We start from the raw sequence: 12,250 nt of genomic DNA on the forward strand, positions 1-12,250 counted from the left end.
TTCTCTGTATCACCCAGGAGCCTAATAATAATTATAGCATTTAAACTGACTTTAACAGTTCCTTCTAGGTCAAGCTGAACTGACACACATTTTTTTTCTTAAAGCAACATTTTGTAGAAACTGGCATTTTGTGTGATTTAAAATGTGGGAGCTACTACTACACAACTCATTAGGTCTTAACAATGTAATGTGTTGAAAACTTGTACGTTGAAGTAATGTAAACATGTATGTAACGCTGTGATCCTACCGTCCACTGACGTTACTAACAAGGGATAGGGAGGCGGAGTGGATGAGACAGAGACACCTTTCACCCCATTAGAATAATAGGGATATAAGAACACTAACGCCCTCTACAGGAAGGGACGGAGTCGTCTCTGTTTTCTGAGGCGGCTGAGCTCCTTTAACATTGTTTCTCTCTAATGTGCAATAAGTATGAAAAACAATGTGCCTCTAACATACATTTTCAACTGTAGCATTATTTATTACTCTGTATACATATGAATATTTTCTAGAAGATTGTATGGTTCTTGTAGTTTTATTTTGTTTTTTTGTTGTTCTTGCTTATACGTAGTTTTTATTTTTATTATTTATTACTATTATCATTAACACAAATGGGAGCAGCTGTAACACAAGCAATTTCCCCTCTGGGATCAATAAAGTCTTTCTGATTCTGATTACAAGACACTGTGTTCATCAAAATGATCTTGAAGCCGGTATATGAAGGTGAAAAAACTACATAATGTTGCCTTAAATCCAACTGTGTGCTTCTGCAGCCAAGAGGGTCTATTTTGTGTGCTTCTGAGTGTAAAACAAAAGAAACACACACACACACACACACACACACACACACACACACGCACACACATCTACAAAGCCCCAGTTAGGTTGCTGTAGCCTACATTCGTGTCTTTTAATTGTTTTATTTTTAAAGGTTGTCATCAGAAGTATTCATCACCAAAAAACTAATAACTTAATCTTAATATTATAAATACTCAAATATACTTGTATGGGAAGTCTTTATGTGATACTGTATTGTGTGTGGTACTGTATTGAGTTTTAATGTTCATGCTTCTGAATGTACACAAAAAAGAGTTTTCAGCGCCCTGCAGTGGCCGCAGTGAGGAACTACAACACTACATTGCAATTATGGCTTTCAAATACGCGACTGATGTTACAGTTCTTATAGCATGTTATAATTACACCAACAGCGATATTGACATTTTAATAATAATAATAATAATAATAATAATAATAATAATAATAATAATACAATTGTTAATACATTGTTTATATTATGTCTACTTTACGTTAAAATGATGAACAACAAAGACAGAACCGAACACATATGCACTTTTAAACCTCCATTTTTTTCCCCTGCTGAACTTTATTGGCCTGAAACAGGAAACGTGCCGCGGGAAAGAGCAGAAAGACTCGCGTTAGTTGCTCCTGATTGGTCACCAGCCAGAGTCCGTTTGCATGCTCTCGCCGATTGGTCGAGGGCGGCGCGCCAAAGATCACGTGTCTCCCTTTTCGCGCGAAACTGTAGCTCTGTTGTCAGGACTCGAGCGTGCTGCGTGTGTGTCCGGAGAGCAGCGGTGCGGTTCTCTAATTTGCGGGACTTTCTGAATCTTTTGTCGCAGTTTGACGGTGTTTCAGCATGGATGTTGCCACAACGACCGCGGAGAATGCCGGAGAGATGGTGAAGGACGAGTTGGCTGAGAAATGCCAGAAGTTGTTCCAGGCTTTCTTGGAGGAGTAAGTCAGTCAGGCAGCAACAGGCTTCATTGTGTTGCTGTCGGCCCCAGAACGCGCTGCACCCGAACTGATACCCTCAGAATGTTCTTTAATGTAAACAGTATTTTCGATGATCGGATGCTCTGTCGATCACTGTTTTACGCTTTAATTATCTCTCCGTGTACTTGTGCAGGTTCCAGACCGGGGATGGGGAGGTGAAGTATGTCCGGGAGGCCGAGGAGCTGATCCGGCCCGAGAGGAACACCCTGCTGGTGAGCTTCACCGACCTGGAGGGCTTCAACCAGGAGCTGGCCACCACCATCCAGGAGGAGTACTACAGGTGAGCTGACCCGGGAGGCAACGGATGATCAACACCGTGTCACCTTCCGCTCCCTCACTGGTGAAGCTGCTACTCTGATATACAGTGGCAGAGGGAGTACTCGGATATCTCATAAGCAAAAGTAGCAATAGCACAGTGAGAAAGTACTCTATTACAAGTGAATGTCCTTCATTCAAAACTTAAAGTAAAAGTACAAAACTAGAAGCATCAGCATGTAATCGGATTACTAAGAGTAACAGTCCTCTATGTAGAATGACCCACTTTAGGGTTAGTTTTTTTGAAGTAACCCATACTTCTAAAATGTAATCCAATACAATTACTGTACCTGTTAAAAATGTAGCCAGGAGCATTGTCCCAGTATCACAACATTAATGTAACGTAACTTGATAACTTTCCTGTTGCACAAGCAGATACAGTAGATAAATCTATAGAATATCTTTAATTTAATCATAATGTTTTCCGTAGGAACGCACTCTTTTGTATTTGGTTTCACTCGAGACCAGAGGGATGTGAGACTATTGTATGTGTATGCATAGTTACAGACTACTATAGCATTCTTTATTTTTAATATTGTAATCCTGTTAGTAATCTTCCTTTCACTGAATAAACCTGCAATCTATTTACATCAGTTTACTGTAACTTTACTTGAATTACTGTTGCCTTTTTTAGTATCCTGATTATTTAGTCCTGTTACATGTCAATCAAACTTTATCAATACAGCACCTTTCAAACAGATCATACTGCAATTCAGAGTGCTTTACAAGTGACTGAACAAAAACATCCTATATTAAGAAAACAAAGACGGGTTTAGAGATTAATACACACCAGCTGCCATTTAAAAAAAATGAAAAAGTAAAATATAAAAATGAAATATCGTAATGAAAAATGTAACAGTTAAATGAAAATAAAAATCTTGTCAGTGCATTAATGGCCATAGACCAACTGCTGTGGAGTAACCTGAAGGGTTCTGTTTTCAGAGTTTACCCCTTCCTCTGTCGGGCGGTCCGCAACTTTGCTCGGGATCATGGGAACGTTCCCCTCAACAAAGAGTTCTACGTGGCCCTGGAGGATCTGCCCACCAGGCACAAGTAAGACGCATTACAAACCTATTCTGGTGGTCTCACTGATTAGTTTAGAAATGTAAAGTTCGAGCAATATATCAAATCTGACCCTTCTCCTGTGTGTGACGTAGGATCCGTGAGCTGTCATCCATGCGCATCGGCAGCCTGGTGAGGATCAGCGGTCAGGTGGTGAGGACGCACCCGGTCCACCCTGAACTGGTACGACATCCTGCAGTCGGCACATGCGTGAAAACAATCAATGGCCGCCACACTGATGTGCAAAAATGTAGTGAACGCGAACTTGTCTGACGATTGTTCCGCCCTCCTTTTGTGGTCGCAGGTGAGCGGCACCTTCCTGTGCATGGACTGCCAGGGGATGATCAAAGACGTCCCGCAGCAGTTCAAATACTCCCCGCCCACCATCTGCAGGAACCCCGTCTGCAACAACCGCGCGCGCTTCCACCTCGACACGCACAAGTCCAAGTTCATCGACTTCCAGAAGGTAACGGCGGGAGAGGATGCGTGAAACGGGTGCGCTCGGTGGCAGCGTTAGCCCGGCGTTGTCTGATTGCGTCTTGTCTCTTAACGTTCAGGTGCGCATCCAGGAGACGCAGGCGGAGCTGCCCCGCGGTTCCATCCCGCGCTCGCTGGAGGTGGTGCTGAGGGCCGAGGCAGTGGAGACGGCTCAGGCCGGAGACCGCTGCGACTTCACCGGGACCCTCATCGTGGTGCCTGACGTCTCCCAGCTCCGCACTCCTGGTACGACTTTGAGCATCCAGTTGACCTAAGAAAGTACTTCATACCATCATTTTAGTCGTTTTGTTTCATCGGACACCTCGTTATCGTCCCCCCTTCAGGCGTGCGAGCAGAGACCAGCACCCGCGTCGCCGGAGGACCGCAGGGCTACGACTCGGAGGGTGTGAGGGGGCTGAAGGCTCTGGGAGTCAGGGAGCTTTCATACAGACTGGCTTTCCTGGCCTGCAACGTGGCCCCGACTAACCCAAGAGTAAGAGACTCACGCGAGCTAATAATGTCAGGATTAAAAAAAAACAGAAAATATTTGCAATTAAGATGCTGAAGTCCGACAAGTTTGAACTCTTGTACATAAATAAAGCGCCAAACGTGCTTATCTTTCAGTTACAAGTGTGTGTCCTGTGGTTGTAGTTTGGCGGTAAGGAGCTGCGGGAGGAGGAGCAGACCGCCGAGAGCATCAAGAGCCAGATGACGGAGAAGGAGTGGGAGAAAGTGTTCGAGATGAGCCAAGACAAGAACCTGTACCACAACCTGTGCACCAGCCTCTTCCCCACCATCCACGGTCAGTGCTCCAGCTGCCTTTGAACACTTTCTCCAGCCAGGAGAGCTTTGTATAGAGCTGGACGTTTCTGTTTTTGGCTAAAGGGTGAATTTGATTGCGCAGGAAACGACGAGGTGAAGCGCGGCATCCTGCTGATGCTGTTCGGAGGCGTTCCCAAGACGACCATGGAGGGGACCTCGCTGAGAGGAGACGTCAACGTGTGCATCGTCGGAGACCCGAGCACTGCCAAGAGCCAGTTCCTCAAGTATGTGACGCAACGTCGAAAAGTTTCCATCGGCTTTATAGAGATTGTAGGCCTGAATGACACGTGGCGTTGTCGGTCTAAATGGTACTTTTTGAATGTGTGCGTTTGCAGGCACGTGGAGGAGTTCAGCCCCAGAGCGGTGTACACCAGCGGGAAGGCCAGCACGGCTGCCGGTCTGACGGCAGCTGTGGTCCGAGACGAAGAGTCCAACGAGTTTGTCATCGAGGCCGGAGCTCTGATGCTCGCCGACAACGTGAGTGTTGCGAGCCTCTGCTGGCGGCGACGGAGGGACGTTACGAAGTGTATTCAGTGGTGTTTACCGCCAGTGTTCTTTGTTTCTGCAGGGCGTGTGCTGCATCGATGAGTTCGACAAGATGGACCTCAAGGACCAGGTGGCCATCCACGAAGCCATGGAGCAGCAGACCATCAGCATCACCAAGGCTGGAGTCAAGGTAATGGCGGCCGGAGCAGCGCAAAGATAATCAAATTAAAGACTCGGTTATGTCTGTTTGGGATCATGATGTCACAAAAATTTAGTAACATTTGTTCAGTTAATTGTGGCGAAAGTGTAGGCTCCAAACTAGCTCTGCATGGATTCTTGAAAATGTACACCATTAATTGGGCAAGAAAAACAGTATTAATGCTCATGAAATCAAAATCCAAAACAAGGAAAACAGTTCAGACTTTGATGCACTGTTATAAGAAGCCGAAATTCAGTTGCTGTTACCCAGAAGGCTTTTCACCTCTGCAGGGTTCACACAGGTGCTGGAAATCCTCCAACACTTGAGTTTTTATGTGGTGTTTTCAAAGTTTTGAAAAGAGCTTTGATTTTTGAATCAAGTGCTTAAAGCTGCTTGAAACGCATTGTTTTGATGATAATTTGGTTTAAATGAGCTTAGGCAGGTTATTTAGGATTGTTACTTAAGTTTACTTACTGTCAGGTGATTTGATTTTGAAATATGAAACACTGTCACCCAATTTTGAATTGTCTGGTTGTTTCAAGTGTTCTGTCTACATTTCTAGTTAAAGTTTTTCATTAGTCTTGTGTGGCAAACTGCATTATTCTCTTTTCCAGCTAGGGATGTTAATTTCTAGTGATTTTAAATTAAAAACAAAAATGTCCTCAGTGCAACACCTGATTTGTTTCACTTGTTTTGAGAAGATGTAAAGGTGCATTATGTCATTTTGGTCCTTTTTAATCCCGAACACTTGTTCTTACTGCCATCCTAACTGAAAATAAAAGCCTGTTTTCTCCAACGTTTTATTACATAAATGTAAACATGTGGCTTTAAAACACATGTAAGACTTCATAGGTCAGTTGATGGAGCACCTTTGAGTCTGCAGTACTCAGTCATACACTCATTAACACTGCTGTAAGCTACTGGAAAAGCTTGAAAAGTGCTTAAATTAGACGGATGTAGGAACCTGGTCTCTGCAGTAGCTTAACCAGGCGTTGCCTCCATCTTCTTCAGGCCACCCTGAACGCTCGCACATCCATCCTGGCTGCCGCCAACCCAGTCGGAGGTCGCTACGACCGCAGCAAGAGCCTGAAGCAGAACGTCAACCTGACCGCCCCCATCATGAGCCGCTTCGACCTCTTCTTCATCCTGGTGGACGACTGCAATGAGGTCTGATAACTTGCTTCTGCGCTGAACATAAAACAAACACATTTTTTGTTATCATTCTTGCGTTTTATCTGAACTGGTCTGACTCTGTGTGTGCGTCTGTCTGTATCCCAGGTGACAGACTACGCCATCGCCAGACGCATCGTGGACCTGCACTCCCGCATAGAGGAGTCTGTGGACAGGCTGTACACTCTGGATGAGATCCGCAGATACCTGCTCTTTGCAAGGCAGTTCAAGCCTAAGGTGCGGGTCCGCCTGCGCTGATTCTGCGTTTACATCAGGCTTGCGCTCTTGTGATCTGTATTAACTGCTGGACCTTCCCTGTTTTGTAGATCTCCAGCGAATCGGAAGAGTTCATCGTGGAGCAGTACAAGCGTCTGCGTCAGCGTGACAGCTCCGGAGGCGTGTCCAAGTCCGCCTGGAGGATAACGGTGCGACAGCTGGAGAGCATGATCCGCCTGTCGGAGGGCATGGCGCGCATGCACTGCTGTGACGAGGTGGGCAACCAATGATATTGCAAAGTGACAAATAATGTTTTGTAATGTAACAACTCGCATGGAGTGTATTACATGATCCAGTGTTGACCTTTTGTCTCTGTGTGTTTTCAGGTGCAGCCCAAGCATGTGAAGGAAGCCTTCAGACTCCTAAACAAGTCCATCATCAGAGTGGAGACTCCTGACATCAACCTGGAGCAGGAGGATGAAATGGAGGAGGAGGAGGAGGAGCAGCAGGAAGGTACAGACAAATCTACACACCGAGATAAAATGATACATAGCAGATCGACTGGCATCATAAGTTTTTAACTAATAAAAACATGTACATGCAGGAAACGCCGTCCCTAACGGAGTGAATGGCGTAAACGGCCATGTTAATGGCGTCAACGGACACGTCAATGGAATTAATGGTCACACCAACGGCGAGACTGGCAGCCAGCCCAAACCGTCCCTCCGCCTGTCCTTCACCGAGTACAGACGCATCTCCAACCTGCTTGTGCTGCATTTGCGCAGGGCAGAGGAGGGTAAGAGAGGTTCCTCTTCATACAAATGAAAAGTTTCCAGAATTGCTTTTTTCTTTTTTAATCATTCACGCCGACGTTCTGACCAATATTCTGTGTCGCAGCTGAGGAAGAGGAGGAGCTGAGGAAAAGTGCGGTGGTGAACTGGTACCTGAAGGAGATCGAGTCAGAGATCGACTCTGAGGAGGACCTGGTCAATAAGAAGGGTCTGATAGAGAAGGTCCTCCACAGGCTGGTGCACTATGTGAGTCCGTCCTCCACAAAAACAAAGCTGAGTCGTTGTTATCCCAGGTTTTGACAATAACTGACGAGGTGTGCGTTTGTGTGTGTTTCAACAGGATCACATCCTCATTGAGCTGTCTCAGGCGGGGCTGAAGGGCTCAGAGCCAGCGAGCACAGAAGAAGAAGCTGTTCTGGTCGTCAACCCCAACTACATCCTGGAAGATTAAACTCCTCCCTTCATCCATCTGTTCGTTTTTCTCCACCGCCCTCACAGCCTCCATCTTTGCTGATGTTAAACCTCAACAATAAAGTAGATGTTCAAGGTGTTTCTGAATGCTCTTATGTAACACATACATAATAGTGGCACTGGAGATGTCATACGCCATGTTTTTGGAGTTTATTATGTGTACTGTTCAAACAAATCTGGGCTCTTTAAGGAAAAAAAATGTTTTTTTTTAGGTCAAACTGACTTTTGTAAATAAGCTGCTCTCTTTGCTCCAGTTGTTTGCTGGTTTCTGTCTGTTTGTTTGGCTCTTAGCTTATGGAGCTGCCCTGAATAGCTGTTTCTCCATAACTGTATATTAAAGGCATACATCGAGGCTTACTTGCCTCCATGGATTCAAGTTATATTGTATGTCTTTTTGTAAAATTGTGATATGTGAATGAAATAATGGAACAATAAATAAACTGTTGACGTAAACACACAACTGCTTGGTTTGTATACAACAAAGTACTAATAGATTCCATAGTTATTAATAATTCCCCCAGTGTTGTACAGAATCGCTACATCGATGTGGACCACTAGGTGGCAGCAGACGGAGGTGATCATAGCAGTACTGCGCATGCGCGACTGACATTACTCAACAAACATGGCGGCACCCTACGTGACAGCAGTCAGGACAGCACTGAAAGGTAAAACACAGGTGTATTAATTGTACACCCTCTCTTAAAGGTCTACGAGTCACAGTTAAACAAAATGAACATCGAAGTTACCTTCGGCTGGGCCTCCTGTCGCGTAAAGCACGTCAGACTGTTATTTTGTCGGAACTTTGAATTACACAGATGACTTTCTCACGATGTAACCAGACTCGAGCACCAAATAAACTTCCTCGCTAAGGTGACAAAATAATTTTTTCAATGGGAGAATAAACGTGTTTGTTTCTCATAGGTGTGCACCTTGTTTCCGGCCGGTGGCTGCTCACGCGGAGGAGCCAGACCCCGGCAGTGTGTCAGTGTTTGCGGATACATGTCTCCCCCGCTGCCTCCCTGTGCAGCAGGACGGACACACAGAGGAGCACCCAGCCACAGAGCAGCACCCAGCCACAGAGCAGCACCCAGCCACAGAGCACAGCCGGCACCCACACTGAGCAGAGGAGAGCTGCGGAGGAAGAGGAGGAGGAGGAGGAGGAACCTGAAGGCCCTGAATACATCCCCAAGAAAAAGGCGAAGAACCCCATGATGAAGATCGGCTATGCCTGGTGAGTCTGCTCTCTTCATTCATCTACATCTGTGTCCAACAACCAGGAGGGATTTGTACATTTAATAAAAAGAGCAATCACCTCTAAACCCCACCTGAGTGAATGCACCTGGACTAATATGTCGCGTTTTAAAGTAGTAGAAGAAGTAGCTATAAAACTAATAGTAGCTGATACACAAGATACTAGTACCGTCTGCAGAATGAGTTGTGTCATGCACAGACATAAGCTCCCATCCAACATGAACTTCAAATAAACAGTTGTAGTTGAAAAATCATCGTCCAGATCTCCACATTCATTCTTACTTATGTGACTGTCCCAAGAAGGGATCTACTAGTAGAGCACAACTCAAGTCATCAGAATTATAAAAATACACTGTACTGAATAATATAAGTCATTGTACAATGAGTAATTAAATATGAGAAATAATTAATCTTGAGTCCCTAATAATTCATATAACAGGAAACTGTCATATATCATATTATATAAATTGTATCAGATATTCGATCAATGCAACTAGTAAATTGTGATTTTGTTGGTCTGATCTGTATGTGACATCTATTGCATGCCTGTCCGTCCTGGGAGAGGGATCCCTCCTCTGTGGCTCCCCGGAGGTTTTCTCACATCTTTATTTCCTCCCCATGTTAAAAGTGTTTCTTCCTCGCTCGACTCGAGGGTCCAAGGATGGAGGATGTTGTTCAATGTACAGACTGTAAAGCTCACTGAGGCGATGTGATTTTGGCCTATATCAATACAACTGATTTGGAGAGCAGTAAGCCTCTACCTGAATGTAACCATGAACAAAGAGATAACTGAAAGTGATTAGTCAGATTCTGCTTCATCTGCACGATTGTTTTGGCAGATTGTTTCTAAATTAGGATTGCACTAAAAACAGGCAAACCAAGTTTTTTTATTAGAAATAAAGAGCAATTTTCACGGCACTGTGAGCACTGCTCCTGGAGTACTACTTGAAAACGTATCATTTTCTGAGTAAAGATAAAAAAATACATACAATGTAAGAAGTAAGTTTAGTGCTGTGGGAATTATTTAGATTTAGGTCTCGAGGTAAAACCCACTGGTCTGCTGCTGGCTCATTTCCTCAGTCTGAATGTCTGATCTACTAAATTATTAATTCCTAGCGATCTATATATTGAGTGCTCTTGTCTGCACTGACAGCTGTTGTGCAGAAACTGACAGCTAACATGTTCAGACTGCAGAAAAACAATGGAAGTGTTTATATTCATGTGTCAGAAGTCATATAGACACACAGTGTTCAGGGACACAGCAGATTATTTACTCAACTCCGAATGTATTGTATACAATCCTTCCTGCATGAAGATAATACTGTCTACATTATAATCTCTACAATCATTTTTTAAAAAGGTGGACAAAATATTAGAAAAACACCATAAATTGCTGGAAATATGACCAGAATGTTGATCCAGCACCTTTTCAAAGTAGCTTTGACACAACCTTTGATGAGGATCATCTATGATCTACTCTTGTGGGAATCTGTCATGTAATTTGGAAAGTTAAGATTCCACCGCATACTACCATACATACCTACCACTGTTCAGCAAACACAGGAGTCATGTGATATTAGTCCCGTGCAAATTAACATCTCTGTGTTTTGGGGTCGTATTTGTCTGTTTTTTGTTGTCAGACATCTGAACAGTTATTAAAATTTGATCATGGCTCATTGTGTTTAACAGCAGTCACCAGCTGTGCAGTAACATCAGCCAAAGTGCCTTTTAAACATGATGACAGAGTTTAGCCACAAAGCATCCATTATTTGATCTAAATAAGCTGCAAATGTGTATTTATGCCTTAACACAAGGGAAAAAAAAGAGCAAATCAATTCTAAACTATATTAATAATGTGGCTGCTGTTGAACAGATGCTCCGCTTCTGAAACATTTGTTACACGGAGCTTTGACATCACATCCAGGAGATACTGTCAGTAAATACTGTGACAGTGAACAAACCTTACTGCAAAAAAACACTGATGCAGGAAAGTAATTCCTAAATCTCAAGAGGCCCTCTGGTAGTACTAGTCTCGTGTGAAAAAAAGGGCATTAGTTTGTGTACCTAATAATAAACTGTGTGTGAGTGTACAGGATGTGTTCAGCTTACATTTCCCAAGTCGTGCCACTCCTTCACAGCAAATTGTGTTTCCTAGACAGGGAAGACTGGGTGATCTTATCATAAGAGGAAACATGAGCACAGTAGATTACTGTGAGCTCTCTAATCATGACTCAAACACTTTTACCCTCGCCCTTTTCACTCCTTCTACACTTCTATATGTTGATGTTTTTCCTATGCTCGTAATCAATAATTGATACTGTGTGTGTTGCCCACTGAGTAAAACATTTATTGATCTCTCCCCTCCAGGATGATAGGCCTCCCCACGGGTATCATCGGCTTCCTCCTGGCCAAGAGACAAGTGGACAAGAACCGACTGAAGCAGCTGAAGGTTCGACAGAGGATGAAAAGGTCAAACGAGGGGGAATATGAAGGCAGCCGCTACCGCAATCCTGCAGAAGAAGTTAAACTGGACCGATAGTGCTTTGAGATACCATATCCTGAATGTCACTACTGAGGCGGTGTCTCATGCACTACAAACCCAATGACTGATTACAGAAGGGGTGTCAACTTCACACGCTTGAGTTTTAAAACATCCAAAACCTCTTTGAGACATTCAGAAATGGGTCATGATTCTTCTGAAGGCTAATGCAGATGGATATCTGGGGGGGAACGTGTTTGTGACTGAGTCTTAAATCAAGACGCATGTTTTGTTCTTGCTCATGAACACTGACGAGTCATACTGTTAATGTCGACTGCTTCATTGAATCACAGGATGATCACATGTATTAGTAATGATACTGATGTTATAAATATGAGAGGAAATAAAATATAAATGTATTTATAAATGTGTGAATATATCAACAAGATTCCTCTCTGGTATAACTGCACATGAACCAAATGAAAACTCACAAATACAAATCTTTATTTGATATGAAAAGAAACACAGACTCTCCTCATCATTGATATGTATATTTACAAAGCCCACACTGACTATGATAAACATTTAGTACAGGTAGTCGATGGGTATATGTAACTTTGGTCAGGTCTATACTTGTGTGTGGAGGACCAGCTGAGTGGTGTGGACCATCTCAGGAAAGTTCCACATTAGCTGGAGCTCACTGATGTTCAGGAATGT

General features: G+C 43.8%; 1 protein-coding gene across 1 annotated transcript; it reads left to right on the forward strand.

Moving 5' to 3' along the window:
* Window positions 1-1,524: 1,524 nt before the first annotated feature.
* mcm6 (minichromosome maintenance complex component 6) lies at window positions 1,525-8,260 on the forward strand. Its single transcript, XM_030404067.1, has 18 exons — window positions 1,525-1,755; window positions 1,928-2,074; window positions 3,052-3,162; window positions 3,267-3,354; window positions 3,476-3,637; window positions 3,729-3,894; window positions 3,993-4,141; window positions 4,300-4,450; window positions 4,553-4,694; window positions 4,806-4,947; window positions 5,039-5,146; window positions 6,167-6,322; window positions 6,434-6,562; window positions 6,652-6,816; window positions 6,928-7,054; window positions 7,146-7,337; window positions 7,439-7,578; window positions 7,673-8,260. The coding sequence occupies exons 1-18, from the start codon at window positions 1,658-1,660 to the stop codon at window positions 7,781-7,783; spliced, it is 2,484 nt and encodes an 827-aa protein (XP_030259927.1). The 5' UTR covers window positions 1,525-1,657; the 3' UTR covers window positions 7,784-8,260.
* Window positions 8,261-12,250: the final 3,990 nt, after the last annotated feature.

This window comes from Sparus aurata, chromosome 21, assembly GCF_900880675.1.
Source record: "Sparus aurata chromosome 21, fSpaAur1.1, whole genome shotgun sequence".
In the NCBI taxonomy this organism is placed as follows: domain Eukaryota; kingdom Metazoa; phylum Chordata; class Actinopteri; order Spariformes; family Sparidae; genus Sparus; species Sparus aurata.

What these genes read in the sequence shown, in the direction of transcription:
- mcm6 (XM_030404067.1), top strand. Translation starts at nt 1,658, where the DNA reads ATGGATGTTGCCACAACGACCGCGGAGAATGCCGGAGAGATGGTGAAG. An exon ending in CCTCTTCCCCACCATCCACG is followed by an intron (nt 4,451 to 4,552) that starts GTCAGTGCTCCA and finishes TTGATTGCGCAG; the next exon opens with GAAACGACGAGGTGAAGCGC. An exon ending in TGGTGGACGACTGCAATGAG is followed by an intron (nt 6,323 to 6,433) that starts GTCTGATAACTT and finishes TCTGTATCCCAG; the next exon opens with GTGACAGACTACGCCATCGC.